The 25888-nt window shown below is 37.8% G+C and overlaps 6 protein-coding genes across 20 annotated transcripts; 3 read left to right on the top strand and 3 right to left on the bottom strand.

The window, feature by feature from the left end:
- Nucleotides 1-519: 519 nt before the first annotated feature.
- Nucleotides 520-2631, bottom strand: LOC111014541 (protein BIG GRAIN 1-like A). The gene has a single exon (XM_022289356.2). The coding sequence runs from the start codon at nt 2185-2187 to the stop codon at nt 892-894; it is 1296 nt and encodes a 431-aa protein (XP_022145048.1). The 5' UTR covers nt 2188-2631; the 3' UTR covers nt 520-891.
- Nucleotides 2632-4407: 1776 nt separating this feature from the next.
- Nucleotides 4408-11526, bottom strand: LOC111006541 (Nitrilase/cyanide hydratase and apolipoprotein N-acyltransferase family protein). 3 transcript variants are annotated; one of them, XR_015788874.1, is made up of 12 exons: nt 11185-11526; nt 10979-11095; nt 10665-10889; nt 10041-10134; nt 9816-9890; nt 9176-9254; nt 8586-8601; nt 8029-8109; nt 7780-7862; nt 7609-7690; nt 6533-6616; nt 4408-6469 (listed from the first exon to the last, which is right to left on the bottom strand). XR_015788874.1 is itself a non-coding variant. In XM_088119798.1 (11 exons), the coding sequence occupies exons 1-10, from the start codon at nt 11443-11445 to the stop codon at nt 7612-7614; spliced, it is 1110 nt and encodes a 369-aa protein (XP_087975924.1). In that variant the 5' UTR covers nt 11446-11526; the 3' UTR covers nt 4408-6616; nt 7609-7611. The 3 variants fall into 3 exon arrangements, 2 of the variants coding, with proteins under 2 accessions (XP_087975924.1, XP_022134239.2); XM_088119798.1 differs by having other exon boundaries at nt 4408-6616; XM_022278547.2 differs by lacking the exons at nt 4408-6469; nt 6533-6616 and having other exon boundaries at nt 7419-7690; nt 11185-11525.
- A 3036-nt stretch (nt 11527-14562) lies between these two features.
- LOC111008265 (uncharacterized) lies at nt 14563-17571 on the top strand. The gene is made up of 6 exons (XM_022280911.2): nt 14563-14767; nt 14864-15056; nt 15957-16287; nt 16378-16643; nt 16767-16952; nt 17206-17571. Exons 2-6 carry the CDS (start codon nt 14919-14921, stop codon nt 17569-17571), a joined length of 1287 nt encoding a protein of 428 aa, XP_022136603.2. The 5' UTR covers nt 14563-14767; nt 14864-14918.
- On the bottom strand, nt 15628-21930 carry LOC111007021 (uncharacterized). Of its 13 annotated transcripts, none has more exons than XM_088119915.1 (6): nt 19771-21930; nt 18757-18924; nt 18626-18675; nt 18302-18440; nt 16846-17497; nt 15628-16705 (listed from the first exon to the last, which is right to left on the bottom strand). In XM_088119915.1, exon 1 carries the CDS (start codon nt 20930-20932, stop codon nt 19883-19885), a length of 1050 nt encoding a protein of 349 aa, XP_087976041.1. In that variant the 5' UTR covers nt 20933-21930; the 3' UTR covers nt 15628-16705; nt 16846-17497; nt 18302-18440; nt 18626-18675; nt 18757-18924; nt 19771-19882. The 13 variants fall into 13 exon arrangements, with proteins under 13 accessions (XP_087976041.1, XP_087976044.1, XP_087976040.1 ...); XM_088119918.1 differs by lacking the exons at nt 18626-18675; nt 18757-18924 and having other exon boundaries at nt 15628-16193; nt 16262-16352; nt 16460-16705; nt 19771-21928; XM_088119914.1 differs by having other exon boundaries at nt 18626-18924.
- A 1111-nt stretch (nt 21931-23041) lies between these two features.
- LOC111007218 (17.1 kDa class II heat shock protein-like) lies at nt 23042-23719 on the top strand. Its single transcript, XM_022279503.2, has one exon. It carries the CDS (start codon nt 23091-23093, stop codon nt 23571-23573), a length of 483 nt encoding a protein of 160 aa, XP_022135195.1. The 5' UTR covers nt 23042-23090; the 3' UTR covers nt 23574-23719.
- Nucleotides 23720-24978: 1259 nt separating this feature from the next.
- On the top strand, nt 24979-25756 carry LOC111007209 (17.9 kDa class II heat shock protein-like). Its single transcript, XM_022279491.2, has one exon. It carries the CDS (start codon nt 25041-25043, stop codon nt 25521-25523), a length of 483 nt encoding a protein of 160 aa, XP_022135183.2. The 5' UTR covers nt 24979-25040; the 3' UTR covers nt 25524-25756.
- The last annotated feature ends 132 nt before the right edge of the window (nt 25757-25888 follow it).

Below are 25888 nucleotides of genomic sequence, written 5' to 3'. Positions count from 1 at the left end.
TCTAAATCTCCAATCTCACCATTGTATTATTACAATATTCAAAAGCACATTGTCAACGAGAATATGTGAAATCGATTACACTTCAACTAATTACGATACCAACATCAATCTACTTAACTAGTCAACATATATATACTAAATCAAAATATTAGAGGTTCGGATTTCGTGGGTAGATATAATTGAACTTAGAAAAGAAAAAAAAGGTTAATTAAGATATATATTATTTGAAAGGAAAAAGAAAATTAATGAGAGGGTAATATTGGTGTCTTTTATTTTGGGGAAAAAAGGAAAAAGAAAAAGGGGAAAGAAAGAGAAGATGTTTGATTAGGATGTGAAAGGAAGTAGCATGAGGGACCAACCACAATAGAATTTGCAGACAAAATTAAAACACAAAAAAAAAAAAAAAACCTTTGAAAATCTTCACTTTCTCTGTTCCCATGGGGGTGAAGCCTTTGCCTTTGCCATCAAATTCTCTTTCTTTGTCTCTCATTTTGCTTCTCATCTCCAAATCTCAGAATCTTTCTTTTCTTTTCTTTTCTTTTCTCTTCTCCTCTTAATTTTCTTTCCCATCAGAATCAATCTGTCAAGTGCCTATCCCCACATCTTTCTTTTTCAGAAAAAAAAAATTAACGTTCTCACGCTTTCCTCTGTCTTTCCTTTTCCTTTCTCTGATTCCAATCCGTTTCTCAAATCTCTCCAACTGAATATGATCAAAATTACCCTTTCCACGCTTAATTTAATCCTCAATCGCTGGATCCAAGCTAAAGAACACACAAGAAAAAGAAGAACGAAAAAAAATTGCAGTAAAAGCAGAGCAAACCTTATCAGTGTAACAAAATTTATGGCTTAATTAATTGATACTAATAGAAATGGAATTAACAAGTAAGAAAGCTAATAGCAATGGCGGATGGCGCGATTGGTATCGACACGAGTGGTAGTTTCGTATACCGGAAGCTCTTCGTGGTACCGATCGCCGCCCATTACCGCCAGGTGATCGAGCTCGAAGAGATCTGAACTTGAACAACTTGCTCTGTCGTCTTCTTCTTCTTCTTCTTCTTCTTCGTAGAGATCGTTGTCCGGATGGTGAAAATTTCTAATGAGGAAATCGTTCTTCTTCCTGTTTTGTTGATAATCTGTCAAAATTTTTCTGGCTGCTGCTGTTGCTTCTGTGGTTTGGACCTTTTCCTTGACTTGGAATTTAAGCTCTTCTTCGTACAAGGATTTGTGTCCGCAGGGCCTGCAGTATTCGTCTACGATTGTACTCACCGGGTAGAATCGGACCGTTCTTCTGTCGCTGTTGCGCAATTTTTCTCTTGAACACGGCGAATTTTTGTTTAAACATGATCTTGAAAACGATGTAGCCGAAGAGCAAGTCGAAGTTTGGCCAGATTTTGATTTTCTCTCTGTGTTTGGATCTTCAGAGGTTGTTGATGTCATGGAGTTGCCTGTTTTCTTCGGAGTTCCGGCGGTGAAGATTGAATTGATGAAACTTGAGAGGCGTCCCCCTGGCGAAATCGGTTGCTTCACCTTCTTTAAATTACTGTAAATCTTCAGCGCCCTAGATTTCGACTTCTCATCGAAATCTCGCGATTCTTTGTTTATGACGAATTGATTGCTCTGTTTGGACTGTGGCTTTTCTCTGTTCTGTCTCTGTTTTGGCTCTGATTTCTCCGGCGCTGGAGCCGATATGCTGGTCCTAACCGGCTTCGGCCTGAACTTTGCGAAACAAGACGGCGTCAAGGATTTCGAGCCATACATTGATTCGGTATCCGAGGAAGAGAATCCGCCAAAACTCGAATCCGAAGAACTCGAAGTTGAGCTGAAGAACAGAACGTCTTCTTCCCGATCATGCTGATACAGCTGAAATTTTCTCTCAGCCTCCGTCAGAGATCGTCTCCTCTGTGTACTAACCTTTTCAGCAACCTTCTTCTCGATCCATCTCTCGATCAGCAAAGCTCGGTGGAGGCTCGCGATCTCCTCGTCTTCAATATCACTCTGCGCTTTCCCGATCATTTTACCTTGTTTCTTCATCACTTTGTGTCTGTAAAACTTCAATTCTCCACTTCTCTTATCGCCTCCATCGTCAATCGAACGGTAGATTTCATCGAGCAAACTGGAAGAGAAAGACTGGCCGTCACCTCCATTCCTGAATCTCTCCCCTCTAGCCCTAATTTCCTGCCCGTTCATGATTGTTCACAGAGAAAACGCAAGAAAAACGAAAAATCAACGAAGAATGCGTAACGACGATGAAAAGAAGAGAGAAAACGACAATGGCGGAATGCTCTGTCACAGAGCACACAAGAAGTAGGGTTTAGAGCTGCGTTTCAACTCTTTCCTGTCTCCTTGTGGAGGTCCAAAAGCTGCCATGGAAGGTGGACAGAAACTGTTGGAAAAGAAACTAATTCCACATAATTGGAACAAAACTACTTTATCTCTCTCTAAATTCTCTGGTTTTCTGCTGAATCCGAGAGCGGAAATCAAGAAATTAACGAGCAATTGATTGATCGATGAACTTCTTTTTTTTTTTTTTTTTTTTTGATTCTAGAGAGAGAAAGTGGAGGGAGGAGAGAGAGAGGGGAGGGGGCTAATGAGAACGAAGAGGGCACGCTTTGAAGGAAGAAGTTGGAAGAAGGAACAGGAAAGAGAGCCTTTATAGGATCCTCACGCGCGTGCTTTCAATTTTTCAATTTTGGCCATTCGATGACGTGGCAAGGAACTTAACTTTTTTGAATTCTCCGTTTTGCCCCTTCTTTTTCATGAAATAACGCTTTATTCCCTACAATTTCGATTTTATCACCCGTTGATCAAGCGCATGCATAAATATAATCGCTGTAATAACGGCTCCGTATTAATATTTAAGATTCAATTAAACATGGGGCTAAAATTGAAATTCTGACTCCTATGATTAGGTGTGTACTTTAAAAAAAAAAGTTAAATTTAATATTTAATAAATACATGAACTCAATTATTTTTTATTCCAAAAATATGTACGCAACAATTTTAGCCATTTCAACTAAAATTTATTCTTTTATAATAAAAATAAAAGTTATTTAATAGACATGCTATTCTAACCTTTGATTTTGTGTGGATTCGAACTCATGACCTCTTGGTCAGAGACAATTGTCACTAAATGATGACTATTCCGTATTTTGTTGACTGTGTTAACCATATATACTAAATAAAAATATGAAAAATACTTAGGTGATGATTGGTCAAAACTAATCTTTCTATTGATCACCGATAAAATTTTAACAGCTCCTCAATATTTTAAGAGATATCCATCGAAATATTGTTCTAATGATAATATAGTTCAAGATATTCATCATTGTCGTATACGAAACCAATGAAATCTGACATAGCAACCAACCTCTAAGTATATCAAACAAGAAGCTTCTCGTTCTATTACACACGCCACTCTACAATACAAACTTTTCTGGACGTCGGGGTTATGTCCTCACAAACCTTAATTCATGACAAACTATAGTAATATGTATTCTCGACGTTAAAAATTGGAGCTAATGTTATGTTTGAATGAATTCTTGAACCTTGTTAAATAACTACTCATAAGTTAAACATCTTATTATCAGAATTTACAAAGTAATGTTTACCAATTTTATTAATTTAAATAGTATGAAAAAGTTGAATATAAATTGTTATTTATCGACTCTTATTTTTAACCAAACGCGTTAAAAAATAGGCCGACAAACACTTGTCAGCCAAACTCTCGAGCATTATTAACAAAATGAAACAACTTCCGAGTGTCGGTTGTGTAATAATAATTATTCAACTACTTGATTATGAAGCTAATATGAAGCACTTGCATTAAAATAAACATTTGGTATGTTGAATAAGTCACAAAGATTCCTCAACTCTTTCAAATTAACCAAGCCATTTCTCTTTTATTCCTCTAATTTGGAAAAAAAAAAAAAGATAATAGGTTTTTGTTCGAATAAATAAATAGCTTAATTTTTTTAGTCAATATACCTACCCATTCTGTCTATAAATGCTTTTGAAATCTTAATTGACATATTTTGGAAAATGAAAAGTCATAGTATTTAAACTTTTATACTTCAAAAAGTTTGATTTACTTCTTAAATTTAGGATAAAAACCCTTTTTTTTTTTTGCATCACATCCTTTCGGGTGCCCATTTAAAACGATGTGGTATCTTATTTCGAGATTGCATCAGAAAGATTTAAGGATAAGGATCAAAATAGATATCGGTAAACGTAAGGAATCAAAACGAAACCTTTCGAGAGTACAAAAACCATAATAGAATAATTTCAAGGATGAAATTAAGGTAAATAAAATAAGATGAGTTGTTCTCCAGAAGGAAAAAAAAAACTAAAAAAATGTGGGTTTAAAAAATTTAACTAGGTTTTAAAAGCTAGATTGTTAAAGTAAGGAAATGAGTAAGCAAAACTGTTACTAAAGAAGCCATTAAATATGAATACACACCAGACTAATGGTCCAAAAGGGTAAAGTAGCAAACAAAATGTACTGTAAGCCCTTATGGCATTGAGGAAAGTAAGCACCAATGATTAACCCAAGTTGAAAAGGAAGCCAATTCTAATAATCTAAATCAAAAAAAAAAAAAAAAAAACTCTCAGAACTTTTATGAATGTTTCACAAATATCATTTGAGAAAACATCTAAAGTTAATGTGGCAGACGATAATTTATTCTGAAATTTCTCTCTTTCTAGACTTAATCCAAGCAAACTTCCACGTTAGTCATCACATCGTTCAAGATTCTGCCACGTTAACTTTCTGTTCAAATATTCATGGATGTTTGCTCAAAGGATATTTTTGAAACTTTTGAAAAGACGGGTTATTTTGAAACAAATGGTAAAGCAAATTGCAAAACAAAACCCACCACACAATTGTGAAAGGAAATGTGTCCCCATAATCCTTGCCAAAAGCACATGATTTTCCCTATCTGGTTTCCAAAATGTTGAATCATCTCAAGACAGAAAAAAATAAAGGAGGGGCAGCACAGAAAGAAAGCTGCACCATCAACTGGTCTCCCCTCCCAGATTGGGATTCTCATGGCCATTTCAGCAGCTGCAAGTTAAAGGAGAAATGGCAATGTGGCTTCTGTTTCTGACATAAAGCTAAACAATATTGCTTAATATCACAGAGAGAGAGAGAGAGAGAGAGAGAGAGAGAGAGAGAGAGAAATGGAGCATGAGGACATGTGTAATTAATGAAATCTTGTCCTTGCCTGTGCAAGGCTACCAATATTGCTTAATAGACACCAAATAATATATTGTCTGCAGAGACCCAGCAGGTCCCTTGCTCCAATTTGAATGATAATGAAACACAGAGTTTGCCAATGTGAGACCCACAGCTTCAGTTCTTAATGTTTGTGTATTACTTGTATCTTTTCAAAGATTTCTCTTTTTCCTAGTCTACAAAATTGATCGAATGTCTTTATTTTTATATCTTTAAAGGTCCAACACATCAATTTCTGGATCTTCTTAGAAACTTGCTTTTAGCCCTTTGACTAGAGCTCATAAGATTGGGTTTCGTTTTGTTCACAATTAAACATGAAAAAGAAATAAAGAGTTGCCTTGGTTGGGATGAAAATTTTTAATTAGTTAATGGACAACCGTATCAAAATTGGAGGCCAACCTTCTTTTTTTTTTAGTTATATGTGGGATTTTGATCAAGAATATATACCTTAACCAAACCAGTTAATTTATGCTCAAATTGCCAATGGCAACATTTTCTATGGGCATAAAAGTTGGTATACCAGAATGAGAAGGTAAAAATTCTTTGCTGTTACGGACGTCATCAAACATGAAACGAACGTTAAAATTTTTGCGAAACAAATCACCTTAAAGTTGAGGAAAAATCCTTTTCTCGTCTTTTTTTTTCCTCTTAAAAAAAAAGTTTACCTTTCATCTCCAAATTTTTTTAGTTCAACAAAAGGTGAGAGGAGAGTTTGAATCTTTTAACCTCTCTTTTTTCTGGATGAAACATTGAAAAAAAACGCACAATTTTTTCTTGAGTTCAACAAAAGACTCCTATAAGATGTTACTAACATTTTAACCGATTGAGCTATGCCCGAACTTTAAACTTTCTTATTATTTTGTTTTGGTCCTCAAATTTCCATAAATACTTGTTTTGATCTCAATATTAAACTGTTGCACTGCACTTAAACAAAAGTCTTTACAAGTTTATAGTGTCAAGTAAGACTTCTGTTAAATGCGATACAAAATTTAACAGTAATAATCAAAACACAGTTTTATAGAAAGTTGAAGAACCAAAATAAAACACCTAAAGAAGTATACAAATATAAGCAAAACAGAGAGTAAAGGCTGCAGAAAATATAAAGCAGGTGAATACTAAATTCCAAGGGCCATGACGCCCAGTACCTTTGGGGGTTTCCAGATGCTTCACCGCCCGCCTTAGCCCTTACGATTGCAAGGTCTTTTTGTTGATACGTCGAAAAAGAGGATAGTCTAAACTCTAAACAGACAAAGAAAGATCATTGGAGTTCATATTAATCTCACTAAAGCTTTTGATCATCACCTGCACAAGCTGTGTCCACGACTCACTTTAGACAAGTTTCTGCTTTTGCATTCAACCCAAGGGATAGCCTGTCATTAAACTGGCCTTCAAGGACCAAGGTTAATCATAAAAATATTCAGCAAAAGTTATAAAAGGCTTCCCCACAAAGACTCAGAGAACTCAGAAGGTTTTTTTCCAACCCAAATGCTCAATATTGCAATTGATCCAACACGGTTACACTTATTTGTTGCATAGTATCGTGGGACCAAGGAGTTTTGGGTGGGCATGTGGTTCATTTACTCTCTGCTCACTCTAGAATCTAGGGCTAGAACCTGCCCCCTTCCCCCCTAAATGATTAAACGAACTTCTTTAGCAAACTCTACAACGTGGTCCGACGCTTTATCTATTGGGGTGGTTTTCTTTTGTTTTCTTTTTTCACTGGAAAAAGTGACAAATCCGGATCAAATGTAAGTATACTAAAGTACGGATTGGGATGAGAGCTTAGATTTAAAAATAAAGAAAAAGAGAAAAAGGGGGTGCGATGGTTTGGTTTAAAAGGGGTGGGTGAATGGTGATGGTGGAGATCCCAAAAAAGGGTTTGGGATCGGAGACAGCGTCCAAAGAAAGGCTCTATTCCCAACTAAAGCTAAAGAAATAAGGACTAATGGACTAGAGCGATCTGGCTCATGTCTTCTTTTTCTTTCTGTCTCTCTCTCTCTCTGTTGAAGGCCTCGACGAATGACAAGGGCAAGACTGTCTCTTTGTCTGGAAAAACATATTTCTTTCCTTTTCTAACCCCAGGTTTGCCTAGTTAAGCCCGGAGGGTAGGGTAGTCTTGGTCCTAAATAAACAGAGATGGAATCTAAGTTATGCGAATTGCTGAAATTTATGAGTTATGAAGAACATATACAGAAATGGAACATTGCTTATTGGCACAAATGGAAGTAGTTTAACTGGGAACTTGCTTGTTTAAATAACCAACCATTGTAGTCTGGACTCTATTTCGAAACAAGCAGGGATGGTGCAGCAGTGGAAAGTTAATTTATTCTAATCCGATAAAATTTTGAGCATAAGAGCGTTCAAGGCGGTCCTTGCACCTTTCATTCTGATTTCAGCCTCTGAACATCTACCAACTGGTAAAGATCACCACGCTTTTGCTTCAGTAATGGTAGGTTAGTCCTGAATAGTTTTAGCATACTATCAGATGAGAGAGAGAGTTAAATAATGAATGAAAAAACACTTTTTGAAAGTTCTGAAAGACGGATCACCTTCTAAGTTCAATAAGTGAATAATCAATCTCAGCTATGATTATTGCTTCTTCGTGTTCTGTTGTAGCCAACATTTCCCCAAACTGCAACATGCATTATACATGATAAAAGCTAAAACAAGCGCCACAGCCAGTTCATCCATGAATGGAGTTGAAAAGTTGCGAAGTGCCAGTTGAAATTCATATAATATCATGGCTTCAGTTGCAGGATATTAGTGAATAACAAAGCTGAACTTTAACATCGACTTACCGGCCCAACAAGGGTTGAGTGGCCCCAAGCCACATAACCAGCTCCAACATCGCGAGCAGGTGAACAGGTTGCCACATACAACTGGACAACAAAAGCGTCAATGAGAAATGTCGCGTAAAATTGTTCTGTTCACTGACGAGATTGAAAGATCCTTCCTTACGGTTTTCGGAACTATGCATAATGCACTCATTTATATTCATATGTTTTTTTAGTTTTCAAAGACGTTATATGCAATCATTCATTCATATGTTCTAATTTTCATATAATTATTCAGATGTTCTTTTAGTTTTCAAAGATGTTGTATGCAATCATTTATTCATATGTTCCTTTAGTTTTCAAAGACGTTATGTTCAATCATTTATTAAGTAAACGTGCCGCAACATAAATATTACAATAGACAATTATTTTTAAAGAGCAACTTTATGAACAATGTAGTATTATGGTCCAAGGAAATTCAGCTACACAACCAATCATGTCATATTGACACCATCTTCCTTAATGTTGGTTTGTCTGTGCATGACACAGACAACAATAAAAAAGGGAGACTCGTAGAATACCTGATTATCTGCAGCCCTGCATAAAATATCAAAGCACAAATATCAGTCAAAACAATCAAATATTTCAATAAACCATATTAGAGTATACAATCCTATGCTCTTCCAAATTTTAGTAGGCCCAAAGGAATTTTATCTAAAAACAGAACAGAACCAAAAGAACGAGATTGTCGAATGGTCAAATAACATAATGTGGAGTGGTCACAGTGTAATGAAAGTTCAAATTTTCCCTTTTCCCCTTTTTCTTAAAGGTGACTATGGTTTTCTGGAGGCCTGGCTGCCAGGGGAGGGAATGAGACACTCAAAGAAAATAAAATAAAATGCTTTGCGACCCTTATCCATAGAAGAACCAGTATCCCAGGTCCCAACATACTCCGTACTCACAACTGTTGTACTTGTATTTGTACTTTGTAGTCAATATATCCCAGAAAGAATCTTGTTCTGCATCTTTAGGCGTCATATGCAGAGTACCCATCTTGGTGATCAAATGATTCAAACCCATCTTTTTACTCTTTAATGTGTTCAAAACATCAATACATAAAGTCATGTCAAATGCCCGCTGTAAATGTAGAAATTAAGAAAGAAGTTTGTACCTTGCACGCTGCAATAACTCCCAGTGCAGTGGTCCAGTAGTCATGTTAAATGCCCCAGGATAGCAAATCAAGTGAGCACCTGATGCCAATTTGTTGTTGTCAACATAAAAAATGGCTCAATCAAGACAGTGAACATGGGAATAAATTTAATAAAAAGGTCAATTTTGTTCAGCTGCCACAACAATCTATAAGCCGTCTAAGGAGTTAAAGAATAAATCAGATTCACACATCAAAGATGCAACCTTCCTTAGACCATGTTTATCAAGCCAAAATACACACGTACCCACAATTTCTCTCTGTTATAACAAAATGTAACAGAAGATATCAAATACTAACATAGATGCTGAAAAAGTTAAATCCTCTTCCTCACAAGCAATATCTGCTAAAAATATAAATTCAAATTCAAGCTTAAAGGAAGGAACATTATGGTAGCACTACATCTTTTACTGCATGAGATTAATCATCTCAAAAGGCATAGAGAGAGAGAGAGTCACAACTGTTGACTTGCTGTAGATGATACTTTGGTCAATGTAATAATCTAGAGTGCTAATGAAGGCAATATCCACTATTAGAAGAAAAGAAAAGATGCTCACAGGTGACTGGAAGTTTTAAAAAAATTAATAATAGTAGAAGGACAAACCTCTTGCAGCATATATCATGGCTAGTTCTGGAAACCGAATGTCATAACAGATTCCAATACCAATATGTCCAACTTCTGCACAAACCAACAAATAGTTATCTTCTCAACAATAAAAAAAATAGTACTTATTTCTTTTGAAAATTCATTATCACGATAGTTAAACTTATCATTATCAAGTGCTAGATACAAGAACCTCCATGGAAAGTAAAAGAGCCACAAACCGACCAGTGTCAACAATAGTAGGTGTTTGGCCTGCTGTAAGGGTCTTAGACTCAATAAAAGTGATCTTTCCAGGGATATCAATATCAAAAAGATGTATCTGCATTTGGAAAGGGCGCGATAAACTTGTGAGTGATGAACTACGAACAAAAAACCATAATCTGAACAAATTAGATAAATCTAAACTACACTAAAATTCTTTAAGTATATTACCAATTTAAGTCTAGCCCCAAGCAACAAACAAAAACACAATAGAAAAATGCATCAGAAGAGTAACTGAAGAATACGCTAAAACATGGATATTCTATATATGAAATGTGCATTGACACGGTTCAAGAATTTACCACCGGAAAGCCGACCACAAATTCTTTAGTCCTTTCAGAACTATCTGGTTATTAAAGGATAAGTAAGTTTTATGGATAACAAGATATCAGATCGAGGGGAATGTGAACATAAAATAAGTGAAACTATGAGGAAAGACATTAAAATTTTACACTAAATAACCAAAAAGATCCATCTAGGCCTCCCGTTATCATCCCCATAGGCACGTTAGGATGATTTTTTTAACTGTCTCTTTAATGCCAATGATTCATAACAAGATTCACAAACCATATACTAATATGATCATACCTTCCTGTGTTTAGCTTTCAGCTTCCCGTCGGTACCAAAAACACAACAGGCATTATACAATCTATCCCCTGAGCGCTCTGCTATTGACCCACCGACTATCGTGACCTTTAAACGACGAGAAACTTCAGATAACATGGCTGTTGAAGGAGAGGCATCACCACCAGCTTCAATGTCCTCGGCATAAACTGGGAAGCTATCATTTGAATAAGGACCATTCCATATTTCCTGTCACAGAAATGTGGATATCACAAAACCACGAAATACTACCAAAGCAGCAGAAAACTAATAATAATTCTCAAAATCCTAAAGCTCACTGGCAGGACAACAAGCTGGGCGCCCTTTTCCACAGCCTCCTCAATGGCCTTACGAGCATGTTCAATATTCCTTTGCTTATCAGACGTCACCGTCAATTGGCATAGCCCGATTTTAAACTACATCCAAACAAACCAACAACACCGGCGCTCAGATTCATGAAACGAAACGAAAATTGCTGATAATAAGCAAGGTTAAACAAACTAACCTTGGAGACCGGAGGGATCGGCAAGGGAAGTGCAGGCGGAGACCTTGCTTGCTCGGGATTGAAGGATGCGGCCATAATCGACGAGGAGTTGGTGGCGTGGAGACGGAACTTATGGCGGAGGCCGACACAATTGGCGGCGGCAGAAATAGCCGGAAATTGAGACGGTAGAAGAACAGAGGGCTGCCGGAAAATGGAGCGGGAGAGGGATTGGTGGAGGTTGAAATTTGTGGAGCTAATCAACGAAGAAATGGCTGCTTTCATTTCACTGTCTCAGAATGTTTTATACCAATCTCTGCTTCGCTACTTGAAGATGGGGCAAAAGGCAAACAGTTTCTTTCGATCCGAGTGGATTCATTGGATTGTAAATGTAAGTAAAAATTCAAGATGAAACGACGTTGTTTCAATGATCAGCACTACCTTATTTATGTTCTACGACGTCGTTTAAAATCATTCCCGTGTAAATTTTGATTGCATTAGTAGTGAAATAGTATGAAATAAATAATAAATTTAGTTCTCTTGTGAAATTGAGGAGCAAAGCACCACAGAATTAAGATTGGATAAAAAAATTAAATATAAAAAAATAGAGACACAAGATTTGATAGAATTTCCAATTGATTTTTTCCTTCAATTTCCATGTATTTTCATAATAAAATTTTTTAGTTATAGACAATTTTAAGTAATGTGAGCCGTAACAGCAATGAGATAAAGTAATGTGAGCCGTAACAAATTGATATTAATAATGGGCAGTAATGAGATACGTGAAATGAAAACGATAAAATATATGACGTATCCAAATTAAATAATTAAAGTATAGGTCAATGTAACACGTGGAATGAATTACCATATAAATGGATAATAATTTTATAATAAGTTCATACGATTTTCTTTTTCTATTTAGTACATATAGTTTTAATTTATTCTCGTAATAGATGTGTAACAAATATTTTTATTTTTCCTAACTGTGCTAATATTCTATATTAAAACGTATAATTGTCAAAATATGAGAAATTTTGAATATCAAGATAGAGTAAAAAAACAGTTCATAGATGATTGAATTCTACTGGAAATGTTAAATTAAAACTTCTAAAACTATATTAATAAAATTAAAACAAATCCCAAACCGTGACTAAATTGAAAATGATAGAGACTAATTGAAATGAAGCTTAAACCACCGAATGTATTTCCCTACGACGTCGTTTAAGTCCTCCCACTGCAGAATCTGATTTTGATTGGTGATGAAACATTCTTTTTCTGGAACCGACCACACCAAACAATTACCTGGCAGCCTTTCGAAACCCAACCGCCGGCGACCAACGGTAAAAAACTACCTCCCCGCGCATTATTTCACCGAACATTGCACCCCTTCCTTCAAAATCTCCCACCCCAGAACTCCCCTCCTCCCTCTCCGGCACCGGCCACCGGCGGCGGTGCTCGAGACGGCGGCCCAAAACAGATAAATCCTCCTCCACATGGCAAATTCAGGGGACGGCGAGTTCCCACTCTGGAAATTGCATCAAAATTACCCTCTCTTCACCGATGACATTCTCAATTTCATGGCCCAAATCAGGCCCACCGCCGCCGAAATAATGGCCAAGGCCGCAGCAGACCAAAAAGAACCCGACACTCCTCCCCTTCCGCCGCCACCATCCGAAGCCGCCGCCGCCGACGTGGATTATTGGGGTTCTACGGCGGGACCCTCGAGTTACAATTTCCCCGGCGAAACCAGTCGCCGGGACCAAGGACACGAAAATTTTGAAACCCAAAATCCCGATCACGGCGGCGGCGGCGGTTACAGTAGGGAACTTTCGATCACCCCTGAATTGGATACATTTCAACCCATCAGTTGCAGTTGCTGCCTAGTTCTCAGAGAAATTGTTCATACCAATGGTTGGTATTGAGAAATTGAATGGGTCATTAAATAAATTTCAAATTAATGTGGTTTTCGATTCTTGATGGCAGGTGTGAATACGAGGAAGCTTGAGATCCATGGAAGATTTGGAATACTGTGCCATGCGATTCTGCAGGAGTATTTTCCCAGCCCGAATTCTTCGAACATCACGCAGTACAAAATGTTTGAGTAAGTTCAAATTTATTCAATTCTTTTTTTTAAGGGGTTGAAGAAATGAAGAATGTTGTTAGTTAATTTGATTTTGGAAATCAGTTTCTCGAAGAAGAGTACGGACGAAGTGAAGCGGTTCATGATGCAGCATTATTTGAACCAGATGTTCGATGAGTACACTGCTCTGCCGGAGCCGCTGTCGGATTTTTATGATGTTCTGTGCATTGGATTGGATTGGGATGATCACAGCCCCACGTTTTCGACCGACAACTGCCCTCTCCCAGTCCCTCTCTACCCAGGTTCCTTCTTCTTCTTCATTTCTTAAACATGGCTGCCACTTGTCTACTGTTACATATCAAATTCAAAAATCCGCTGATTTGAGCATAGCTCAACATGAGTTTGAATCTCCAACTTCCTGTGGTGCATTGAGAAAAAAAGAGAAAAAAAACCTTTTATAATGTCATTTGCTTCCCCTTTCTCTTGCACTAATTTTCAAGTCTACAGAGAAAGGACCCTACTTTTTCACCTTCAACGACTAGTTTCTAGAACAATATTTAGGTGTTAATTAGTTAGTAACCATCTCTGTGCTCTTACCCACTTTAATTTGTTTTTTTTTTCTAGTACATTTAAATAATGATTGGTTTCACTAAAAGTTTTGAACTACTAAAAGTACATCAACGTTAGTATTGAATGGTGTCATCACAATGTTACTATCTCTTTATAAACGATTGCAATATCTTCTCATAGGCAAGTGCTTTTTTAGAGTATAAAAATATAAACAAGAGATTAATTTTCTTTTAATTGTAATCGTCACATGTGTTTCAAGTTCTTATAATTTTATTCCTTCTCTATCTAATGTTGACAATAATTTTTTTTGTGCTAATTTTCAAACCCTAACTTCAAATTCTAGATATGGTAGTAATTTAACATGGTAGTGTGATATAATTTCCCCCCAACTAAAGATTAGAATTTCATTTTCTCTCTGATTAACTTTGAAAATCACATACTGAGTTTGTGCTAATTTGGAATCCCACAGTCTGATGAGCATGGATAAAAGATTAAATTTACCTTCTAAGCTGAATTATGGAGATGTAATAGTACTCATTCAAATCATAAACCGAACATTTGTTCACTGGTTCAAAACCATAGTTGCAGAGGGGGAAGAAGACGACGGAGAAGGAGGAGAACAAGAAGAGGGAGAAGATCAAATGCTGCCGGAGCAACAAGATCCGGCACCGGAATCAGGACGCCGGCGAATTCCCCAGACAGCACTGGCAAGACAGGTCAATGAAATTTTCCTATCATATGCAGACAATTTGAATTTGTTCTGTTTCTGAATACGCAAAATTCCTCTGCTTTTTCCGATGGGAGCAGAGGCAGAGGGCCGGGCGGATGACGGTGAACGATTTGAAGGACTATCTTCACCTTCCGATCAGCGAGGCGGCGAAGAAGATGAATCTCTGTCTCACCGTCGTCAAGAAGATCTGCCGCCGGAGTGGCCTCCGCCGCTGGCCTTACAGAAAGGTCCATTTCTTTTCCATTTCTTCCATTTTCCCCCCACGAGTTTCCAATTTTGCGAATTCTTCTTGGAGAAAAATGGGATTTTTGTTTTGTGTTTAGGTGAAGAGTTATCAGAGGAAAATGGGAGCTTTAGGGACGAGATTGAGATCTAGAGATGCAGAGACGAGGAACAGAGCAGAGGCCGAGATGGAGAGGCTGCGCCAAGAACTGGCTCAGTTTTGCGCCGGAATTGTACCTGCTTAAAACGTCGTCGCTTTGTAATTCCTATTATTTAGATATGTTATTTGTGGGGGTTTTCTTTTTGATTGATTAATTAGAATTTAGAATAAAAGAAATGTATATTGTGTTGTACGGTGATTTAATAATTAACACATTTTTTCTTCGAAATTTGATGGTATTAGAAGTACAGCTTGAGCATAATTCAACGCTTTATTTGATGTTATTAGAAGTACTTTTATCGAACCAATCTTGAACATAGTTCAACGTTTTTATCGGCCTTTTAATTTAGCACGATAATATACTAATATTTTAAGTTTTATATCATCTTTTTTAAGAAAAATTAATATTTTCTTAGTCGTAAAAATATAGATAATATAATATAATATTTTAATTAAGTGAATATTTTAATTAAGACCAATTAATGTAAAAAAAATTTTGAAGTAAAGGATGATAAGAGAACAAAGGTGAAAGAAGCTATTTCTTAAAAGAATATTAGAACAAAATTGAATCAACAAAAGAAAAAATATTAACAAATATTTACCCAAAAATATTTTTAAAATGTTTATATAAGATGAAGGATAATATTGAAACTTAAAGAATGGATTTTTATTTTTTATTTTTTAATTGTACCAAAGTAAGAGATATGAAGTGAAATGATAATATAATGGAAGATCCTTGGTTTAGTCGACTAAGCATATTTTAGTATGCTGGAATCTGTGATTAACTACAAACCAAATCCCATTCTAAATTAAATCACATCCCAAGAGCTAATAAAGTAATTGAAATCGCCAAGGCGTAAACTCCTAAAATCCCACACCATTGAGATGTTCGAAAACATATTCAAGAAATAATCAGATCCAATGCCACCACCATTTGCTTCCATTTAAGCCCCTCAAAAACTTGTTAGTGAAATCGGTCCTTCTTCGAAATCTCGACAATGGGCAGCCTTCAAACGGTCGTTTGTGTCAAAAAGGTGAAGCAAGAAGCCATGGAGGACTGGGACGAGACCATGCCGCTTCCGGGAGATGTAATTGAAGGCGTTGCAGAAGGTGACGATGACGAGCTGTTTGTTTCGGCAAAGGCCAAGTCCGATCTCAGTGCCCATTTGGGCAAGATCAACCAACAGTTTGAGGTTGTGTGGCTGAAGGTGAAGCGTGGGGATGCCACACTTAAGCTAAGAGCACGTATCATCCAAGAGAAGGTGTCGATTCTGCACAAAAAGTTCACCATTAGAGCTGCAACCGATGATCGACATGTTGCGGTACTCGGGGATCTCACGTTGGACCAGTGCTCTGAATTGCAGGGTGGGGTGGTTTTCCCTCCATAGTTGTTCGCAAGTGACAAGTAAACAGAAATTTGAAATTGAAACCTAACAACAGAGTTTGATGTTGCAGAAATGAGTAGAAGAATATCAAATCCAGATGGTGGGGAATTCAACAGAAGAGGTGTGAAGTATGAGTGGAGGAAGAAACTCGCCCTGCATCTTCCCGATCATCGTTCTACGGTCATAAGCTCCATTCTGTTCAATCCGCTGGAGGGCGAGCACTCCATCGAGGCCACAACTAGCCGGTGTATGGCCTGGTTTTGTGCTGCAGTTTCTTCAGGAGCACCTCTTGTCTTTGTCAATATTCAATCAGAACAGATAGTTAACATAACTCCGGTAATAGTGACATCCTCTTGATTGTTGTATGGTTCGGCATCATCGCTCCTTAATATCCCCATCTGAAAATTCGAAGTCGATTCTCACTTGTTTGTTTGGTTAAAAAAATTTCTTGTTATGTAGGAAAAAAATAAGAACACAGGAAAAGAATCATGGTGGAGCGGCAAGCAACAAAACAACACTCCAAACCTGAAGGTCGTACATGGGATAAGGCTATGGTTTCTGCCTGGAATATCAGAAGTTCCACTCGAAATGGTTCCTGTGCCTGGGGAAGTTCGATTCGGAATGGATATCCAAAGAACCGAAGAGGTAATTGACGACCCATCTCATAACAGTTCCATTTCCTATCTCATATTTCGGGTTTCTTTTTTTTCCCTTTTCGAACCAAGAACTGACATAGAAATGTAACGGAAGAACACTTTTCTTATAGAGAAAGTAAACGAGAAACAAGAAACATAACCACAAACGAGCACTATTAGTAATTAACTGTTCAATTCAAAACAAGACAAGAAATCCAAAAATTCTTACAGGCAAAACTTGAGGACATGGCCATTTTGTGCAGGGTTTCATCTGTGTCAGTGCAGTGACAAAAGGTTCCGCCGCTGACCGTTGTGGACTGAACAGCCTCTTGGAAGAAGCAAAGGCAAACAACTATCTCCTGTTAATTTCTCGATTAGAAGGAAAGAGTGTAATCCCATCAAACGTAAGCTCGACCGGGCTAATTCACTGCTGCGACCACTCCGAGATAAGAAGCACTCTTGTTTCTGCCATGGATAGAATGGACAGTGTGAAGCTCCATATCATGGCTTTGCCTGAAAGTTCTGATGCTGCTCAAGCAAATGAAACCTCTAAAGCTTCAAACGACCCAAAAATTTTTCCGTTAAAAGAACATCACAATAATCTTAGCATTCAATATAATGTAAGCTGAATGAAAATGCATGTAAAATAGGTAGCATTTGAGGATGGTGTCAAAATTTTATTTTCAACTTTTGAAAATAAAATTTGTTTTTCAATATCGAAAACGTGTCTGAAGGTTTGTTTAAGTTATAAAAGTACACACTAACTTGAGAATGGAGCGAAAAAGTTCTTTCTAATGCATTTGTAAGCAGTTCGAATAAAAACCGTTTTTGTGAGTATGCTCAAATGGAGGGCAATGACATTTCACTTTGATCATTTGTTACAATTAAACGAAAACAAACAGGAGTAGAATCCCAGTCCGATCAAAGCAATGACATTTCACTGTAAGGAGAGAGTCCAAGCAGAGACATCAGACTAATTTCGACACAGTCTGATCAAAAAACAAAGAGATCGAGAAACTAAGCATTATCGTAGTTCTTCAACAAAAACAGGAGGAATATACTTATGTGGAATCCACCCTCCTCACATCAAAGATCCCCCAAAAAATGCATACAAGAGTACTTCAGTTAGTCCATGACTAAATGGATACATCCCGAGCCTCAATGTTAAATCCACGTTCTCATGTAATCATCTCTTTACGAGCATTCAACACCCACAATCCATTTTGGCTTGACTAATGTGACATTAGGAAAAGTAAGAGATTCCCTGAATCGAATGCTATAACTTCTAATTTTAACTTCAAATTCTCAGAAGTAGAAAAAGGCCAGGAAGAAATAAAAGACATGGAGATGAGTGTTCACCTGTTGAGAGATGTGTAGGCCTGCCAATTTTTTCCTGATTATTGTCACATTCAAATTCTCAATCCTCTCTTCGTTTTTCGTGCTTAATATAGACAGGGAGTCATCCACACTTTCCAATTGAAGAATCCGAACGAAACCTCTGAAAAACAAAACAAAGAGCAGATTCAATTCAAACACCGAATCACTCTCTCTCCCTGCATATTAGGAGAGGAAAACAAAGATTAAGTATCAAATTGAAACAACAATGTTGAATATAAGTATATAGAACAGTAAATATGAGCAGTCAAAAGTAAACAGTGCGAGACAAGAAATTTAGCTCCTCACATTCATCAACTCTACTGACTTGTAGGAAACAGAACCACAAAGATTGGTAGCTACAATGAACAATAAAGAAAATCACAGATCCACGTAATGATGAAGAAAGGCGAAAAATGAAGTGTTGAGCCCATCTAAACCTGTTACTTTGCATCATTTTGTGATTGGAAACTTCTGAAACAGTACACATCTGTTTTTCTACTAAAAAGTACTTTTCCTGGTAATCATGCCATGCCACCAAAAAGTGTTTCCACAGGCAGCACTTGAAGGAAGAATATCCATGGAACGAGTCCCATAAACATCAAATTCTGAAAGCAATACACCCTAATCCTCTTAAGGATTAACATTAAGGAAAGAAGTAGTAAACAGATTCTTCATCCTTACAACATAACACACACTAAGATGGAAATAAATAACAATGGGTCTCTCACTTAACAAGATGTCATCAGTATATCTTTCTAATTTCAAAATTCAAAGAAAATTATTCTGTTAACTCAAAAGAAAATTATGAATTCTGTTAACTCCACATCCGCAAGGGGTGGCTCTGATGGTAATGGCTTGGAATATTTGAAAATTTCTCCAGGTTCTTTTCAAGTCTCCAGATAGAAAACTTAACACTTCAGAATTATTTTAGTCTCCGCCTTAGTGCTTCCTATATATTAGTGGGGTAGGTCATGAGCATAGTGCGGGGAAATTCAATAGTAAAATTTCTTACCCACCATCTTCCCAAAAACAAATCTTACCATTTCAAGTAACAGAGTTTGAAAAAAGAGTTAATACTTTAAGAGTTATCATTCTTAAACAGGTTCAGTTTAGCCTTCGAAATTTTCAATTTCAGTAGGTGAATTTCTAGTAAAAGAAAGATCAAAGAAAATCTTCAAATCTCAATGATCGCGATCTTCAAATAGGTGTTTCATATGGAAGATTATATTACTTAGAAAGATATAATATAACTATTAACTCGTCAATGACTAGTTTACATTAGCACAAAATTTGTACAAGATAAGTTAAAGGAAAAAAATGAATTACCTTATTGCTGAGGTATAAGCATTACAAGTTTTCATGCCATATTCAATAAGATCTTGAAGAAAGTCTACCCAGCAAAAGGGGAAGAACTTAAGAAAAAGGAAAAAGGAAACAGAAAAAGAGCATACATTATCTGTCTCTAGGAAAATATCCAAGCCATTATAGCCTATGGTCAGAAAATGGCAATCATGTAACTTGCAAAAGTATCCTTTCTATATCTGTCATCATCTTCTCAGGCGATCAGCTCAAACAATCTTGGTTCTTAGCAGATAGCCGTTTGAGAAACTCATAGGTTGTGATCATGGTGGTGGCCGACATGGCCATCGAAGCCCACCTCGGCCCAAGCCCCCGGTAACAAGCATTCAGCCCGCCTTCCTTCATCAAGTTTCTTATGGTCTGCAACGTCGTTAGAGGACGTCTTTGCCCGTTTTCTTCTCCATCCAAAACTTGCAGTCTAGTCTTGATGGTATCCAGTGGCATAGTTATGATAGCAGAAACCCCACTGGCCATGGCTGCGCTCAACCCCTGCACTACCACTGTTGCCTTAGAGTGTGCTTTAAAGCCATAGCCACCATTAGAACAACTCTCATCCTTCTTACTTTTGTAGTAGCCAAGGCCACTCCAAATGAGCCTATGAGCTACAGAGTAAGAAGCCCACCAAACTGCATTTGATGGAGCATATGTCAATATTGAAATACCAAATCCCCTGTATAGTCCTCTCAATCCATCAGCATAAACAATCTTTCTGAAAGCATCAATACCATTTTTATAGACACAAGAATTAAGATTAGAGATACTGTTCTTGGCACCAATATTGCAGCCCTGAACCATTAGTCTTTGGCTCACCACATCTATTGGAGTCCACACCAATTGGGCAGCCATGGCTGAGCTCAACCCTGCAGCTCCATTAGCTATAGCCATGGCTGTGGTGTCTGAAAAACCTAATCTAACCGTGGCGCTTCCAACACCACTCTTGGTAACCTCAAGGGCTGCCATGTAGAAGGCTCTAGCTGGGATGGTTCCCATTAAAGAGGTTCCAAACCCCCTGTAAAACCCTCTTAAACCTTCATGGCGCATGATGGAATATGACATTTTAAAGCTTGATAGCTTGGTTGCTGAAACCTGTAGACGAGTTTTCAGAACAACAATTGGATAAAGGGCGGTTGATACACCTGAAAATAAAGCAGCACCCAGAAAAAAGAATTTGGATTTGTCCAGCATATCCCAATCAATCTCTGCTGGAATATGAATCTCTGAAGTTGATTCATCCTCCGCTGCATCCAGGCTCATCTTAGCCAGTTCTAAAACTAATCACAAAAGACCCCAGAAACTGGATGAAGCGTCTTCTTAATCCCACTCTGTAATTACAGTTCCTGTTGCATCTGATAGGAGCAACTTACCAGAAGAAAAAAAAAAAACCTCAACGATGTAATACAGAAAAGACCCAAATGAAAAGGGCTCGTTTCTTCCTCAAACTAGAGACGAAAAATGAAAAAAAGGGAGATCAGAAGCTGAACCACAAGCGAGGATGTAGTAATGGTGAAAGTAATTATGTTTCTCTGTTAATGGATATTCAGATCATTGGGATCATGGGGGTTCTTCTTACAAAAGGGACAACCCAAATCCGCAAAAGAAAAGAAAAAAAAAGTTTTGTCTGATTTCTGCACGAAATAAACACGAACCCACGTAGAAAGAACTCCTAATTTGAAAGGGAGAAAACCCAGAACGCAGAGTGGAAGGATGAGAGCGGAAATGGAGGCGAAGGAAAGGAAATTAAAGAGCTCAAGTACAAGGAACGGACAAGATTTATGGAGTTTCGCGAGGGTTTTGAGAATCGAGGAGGGTGGACACGTGTCGATCACCATGTCGAGGTCTTTTTCGAAATTAGCCTCCTTTAAGGTTGATGAACTCCAAGAACAAAAACAAAAGAAAACTCTCTCTCACGCTGTACTTTGTTTTGTAAGCTCCATAATTCTGTGGGTTATCCATTTGGATACCGTCACTGTCTGACTCCTCGGTTTACGCTGCCATTGTCACTTCTAAGTTGACACTTCCTTTGAAAATTCCAAAAATCACTTCTTCTTTTTTTTCTTTTTCATTCCCCCTTTGGATTTTCCCTTAATCGTTCTTTTTCTACAATTAATGTTCAAATCCCATTTTTGGGGTGGTGAAGCAGAAGCAGAAGCAGACGCAGGAGAGTAGATTCTGCTACAGAACCAGATCAGATCAGCACACAGTTTTCCACTGACAGTGATGATCGTTCATCTTTTTTTGTTCAAAGGGTTCATCAACTCCGTGCAGTTCTTTTCAAAAAGTTTACCAATGGAAATGGCGACGGCTTCGTCGATGTTGCTCAATCTACAAATCCATGGTCCGTTTTTTCGCAATTAGGGAAACCACTGGCTCTCGGTTCAAATTACGGCCAGAAACGAGGGGGGAGCGTTCATGGGAAAATGGAATTCTGTGGGCTACGTATGTACAAAATTTGGGCCGGTATTCCCTCTCTGGCCTGTTATTCGTCATCCATTCCCAAGGCCCACTATCGAGGTTGGGCCTTCTGGGCCATGTGCTGGGTTGGGCTTTGATTGGTACATATGTCAGAATGACGCTTTCGCTGCTTGCGAAAATGCCACGTTGCTTCAGGTGGAAGACACGTGGAGTGACTTCCTAATGGACAGCCACGTAGCATCGTCTACAGATAAAATTCACCGTTTTTTTTTTCTTTTTTCTTTTGGTTTTTCCTGCAAAATCACCACCTGTTCTCCCAGTTTTACGGCTCTTAGCTTCCATCAAATAAGCAAAATCAACCTGGTCCGACTAGAAAAAGAGAGAAAAAATCTATGAGTAAATTTTGGTGTCTGGAACTATTTGTCTGATTGAAGAGGCTGCTAAAACAATATGGCTATATATACTAAAAAATAATTTAAATTTTATATTTCGAATTTATATTCTTGGAGTTAAATTAATTTTAAATATCTATTTAACTTTGTCTGGATTGAATAATTTTACCTCTAACTTCAAGATCTTATTTGATTCTATCGATATCTCAATTTCACATATTGAGATACATATTTTTAGAAAAATTATAAAAATAAAAAATTCAAAAAAATATTTAAATTAACCAATATCGTTTCCTCAAAAGGATTAATATCACTATTATGTCTATATTTGGAAAACTTTTACTGATATTTTTTTTATTTTATCGATTTTTTATTTATAATATTATTGAAATATTGGTTTACCCCGTGTGAATGTCAAAGCATATAAATATAAATATCAAAGTTGATGATATTTAATACCCTGTTTGTAACCCATTATTTTTTTTACATAATGTTTATTATTTGTAACAAGGGCAATTGTCTTGTCCCTTTCTGATCCGATTCTTATAAATAGAAAGCGGAGACGTACGCATCGATCAAGAACAACTCCCACCATTACCATTACCAAAATGGAGACAACCAAAGTGGGCGGTTTCGACCCCATATTCCTCAACGTCCTCCACGACCTGATCGACTTCACGGACGAGCCTGGGCAGAGCGGCCACCACGCGCCGTCACGCGCGTACGTGCGAGACGCGAAAGCCATGGCGGCGACTCCGGCCGACGTCGTCGAATACCCGAACTGCTACCAGTTCGCGATCGACATGCCGGGGCTGAAGCCGGACCTAATCAAGGTCCAGATCGAGGAGAACCAGCAGCTGGTGGTGAGCGGCGAGAGGAAGAGGGAAAGCGAGAAGAATAAGGAGGGCAAGTACGTCAAAATGGAGAGGAGGCTGGGGAAGTACTTGAAGAAATTTCCGCTGCCGGAGACCGCCGACGCCGAGAAGGTGTCGGCGGTGTACCAGGACGGGGTGCTGTCGGTGACGGTGGAGAAGAGGCCGCCGCCGGAGCCCAAGAAGGCCAAGACTATTGAGGTTCAAGTGGCCGGATGAGTTCGTGAGGTATAGAATTAAGGCTTGTTTGGGTTTCGGATTTCAGAGTGTGCTGTCATTTCCCTGCTGTAAATTGTAAAAAGCTGTTGTAAAAATAAAATAATAGTAAAAAAAATTACGAGGGTTTAATATGTTTTACAATCAAATTTGATTGTGTTGAGGTTGAAGTTATATGGTATCTCGGCTCCTATGCCTATTGTTCGAAGATGCCTAACATAGATAAATACAACTGTTCTATTAGGAATTAATCAGGACTTTTCAGCTTAGATCTTTACCGCGAGGAGCTACTCTCGGTTTGTTCCGCTCGCAACAATCTAATTAGTTCTCATAGATAAGATTCTCTTATCTCCATTTACATCTCAACAAAATTTTTCATCCCAATTACCCAATTAAAATTTTTCATCCCAATTACCCAATTAAAAGTGCTTGAATGAGAGTAGTAACGAGTGAAAGTTTTTCAAGTCGAGTGACTATTTGGAAAGTTTTTCATGTTGCACCTATCCTTTAGAAAATTTTATCCCATTTAATTCTTTATTTTAAATTATTTTCAATAAATATTTTCCTAAAATAATTTTTATATAATTCCTAAATTTTTAAAAGTAAAATTTTATTCACAATGTATAGTTCTTCTAAATATATATATTAACTAGATGGATAGAAGAGAATACATTATTTTTTAGTATCTAAATATAGATATTAGAAAAATGATGTGGGGCAGGGAAAAAATTTCATGTCATCCCCGCAGGCTAAACGACGATTTTTCATACCATGTAGATGGGTCCCGTTCTGTGTATTTCATCAATAGATGAGGTAGTTGTCATCTCGTTGATTGGATTCGGCATTTGATGGCCCACCAAATTTTTCTAGAAATTAAATAATCGACGCAATTACTGAAATGGCCTTTGTTTCACAACAGTTGAGTTGTGAACTTTAGGCTTTTATTAATTTTTATTATTGAATAGAATAATATTAAAATTAAGGATAATTTTAAAATTTCGATTATATTTCTCACGTTACAATTTTATATCAGCAGTTTACCAATTGATTAAAGAAATCGAACTCTATTGATTAAAAATAATAAAATTTTGATTGGAACAATTCTTCAAATTCGCTCGGTTTTAATCTTTGTGATATGGCTTTAAATCACTTCCAGTTTGAGAAGTTCTTCCTAAAAACCCGACACTTCCAATGTCTTCCCTCCGCAATATTCTAAAATGGCAAGGGTCGTAATTGTCATTTCCACTCTCTTCCACATTCTAGAATTCCAAAGAGGAACACGACCGAACCTCCTGGAACATCCTTCCAATTCTTCTCCATCCTTCCAGAAAATTCCTTCTTTCTGTTCTTCCAACACACACCTATAAAAGCCACATTGGCCATTCTCCATTTTCCGCAAGCAAAAAGTTAGTTCCACAAGATCGCCTACTGCAAAATACAATCAAAATTTCTCCAATCAAGAAGAGGAAGATGGATTTCAGGATCATGGGCATGGACTCCCCGATCTTCTCCACCCTCCAGCACGTGATGGATCTCGCCGACGACGGCGACAATAAGTCGTTCAACGCCCCGACGCGCACCTACGTCCGGGATGCCAAGGCGATGGCGGCGACGCCAGCCGACATCAAGGAGTATCCTAACTCCTACGTCTTCGTCGTCGACATGCCGGGGCTGAAGGTCGGCGACATCAAGGTCCAGGTTGAGGATGACAATGTGCTGCTCATAAGTGGGGAGAGGAAGAGGGAGGAGGACAAAGAGGGGGCCAATGCCGCCAAGTACGTGAGAATGGAAAGGAGGGTTGGTAAGTTTATGAGGAAATTTGTGCTGCCGGAAAATGCCAACACCGATGCCATCTCCGCCGTGTGCCAGGATGGTGTGCTCACTGTCACTGTGCAGAAGTTGCCACCACCTCAGCCCAAGAAGCCCAAGATCGTTGAAGTCAAGGTCAATTGATGGGGGCCACAAGTACCAGGAATTACTGTGCTGCTGCTTTGGATCAAAAGTTTTCAGAACCTAGTATAGGGGTTTATCATGCCATGGGCCATGGCTTTTTTATCTTTTTTTGGGGGTTTTGGTTCTCTGTGTCGTAATTCCTGTAATGTGGGTTTCCCTGTAGTGTGTGCTTGAAGATTTGTGTTGCTGAATATTTTAAAGTTTTCTCAGTAAAGTCTATCTTTTTACTACTACACATGCAAAAATAGCAAGCCGCTAAGCAATATGCTAGAATCAGAAATAGGAGAAATTCCTTGCCTCGAATTCTTGTTTCTACTAACCTGAGTACAGATGTTGAAGTCTCTTTCCAACTAATCATTGTAAGG

Source organism: Momordica charantia, assembly GCF_013281855.1.
Source record: "Momordica charantia cultivar OHB3-1 chromosome 11 unlocalized genomic scaffold, Mcharantia_2.0 BLBB01000011.1, whole genome shotgun sequence".
In the NCBI taxonomy this organism is placed as follows: Eukaryota; Viridiplantae; Streptophyta; class Magnoliopsida; order Cucurbitales; family Cucurbitaceae; genus Momordica; species Momordica charantia.
This window is presented reverse-complemented; position numbering and strand designations above follow the sequence as displayed.

Bases quoted from the DNA above. Each gene is read 5' to 3' on its own strand.
- LOC111014541 (XM_022289356.2), bottom strand. From the start codon at position 2,187: ATGAACGGGCAGGAAATTAGGGCTAGAGGGGAGAGATTCAGGAATGGA.
- LOC111006541 (XM_088119798.1), bottom strand. From the start codon at position 11,445: ATGAAAGCAGCCATTTCTTCGTTGATTAGCTCCACAAATTTCAACCTC. The intron at 10,890-10,978 runs GTGAGCTTTAGG...TTTCTGTGACAG, and splicing joins CCCAGCTTGTTGTCCTGCCA to GAAATATGGAATGGTCCTTA. The intron at 9,255-9,815 runs GTTTGTCCTTCT...AATTGGCATCAG, and splicing joins CATGATATATGCTGCAAGAG to GTGCTCACTTGATTTGCTAT.
- LOC111008265 (XM_022280911.2), top strand. From the start codon at position 14,919: ATGCAGAGACGAGGAACAGAGCAGAGGCCGAGATGGAGAGGCTGCGCC. The intron at 16,288-16,377 runs GTGGGGTGGTTT...TTGATGTTGCAG, and splicing joins CCAGTGCTCTGAATTGCAGG to AAATGAGTAGAAGAATATCA. The intron at 16,644-16,766 runs GTAATAGTGACA...CTTGTTATGTAG, and splicing joins AGATAGTTAACATAACTCCG to GAAAAAAATAAGAACACAGG.
- LOC111007021 (XM_088119914.1), bottom strand. From the start codon at position 20,932: ATGAGCCTGGATGCAGCGGAGGATGAATCAACTTCAGAGATTCATATT.
- LOC111007218 (XM_022279503.2), top strand. From the start codon at position 23,091: ATGGAGACAACCAAAGTGGGCGGTTTCGACCCCATATTCCTCAACGTC.
- LOC111007209 (XM_022279491.2), top strand. From the start codon at position 25,041: ATGGATTTCAGGATCATGGGCATGGACTCCCCGATCTTCTCCACCCTC.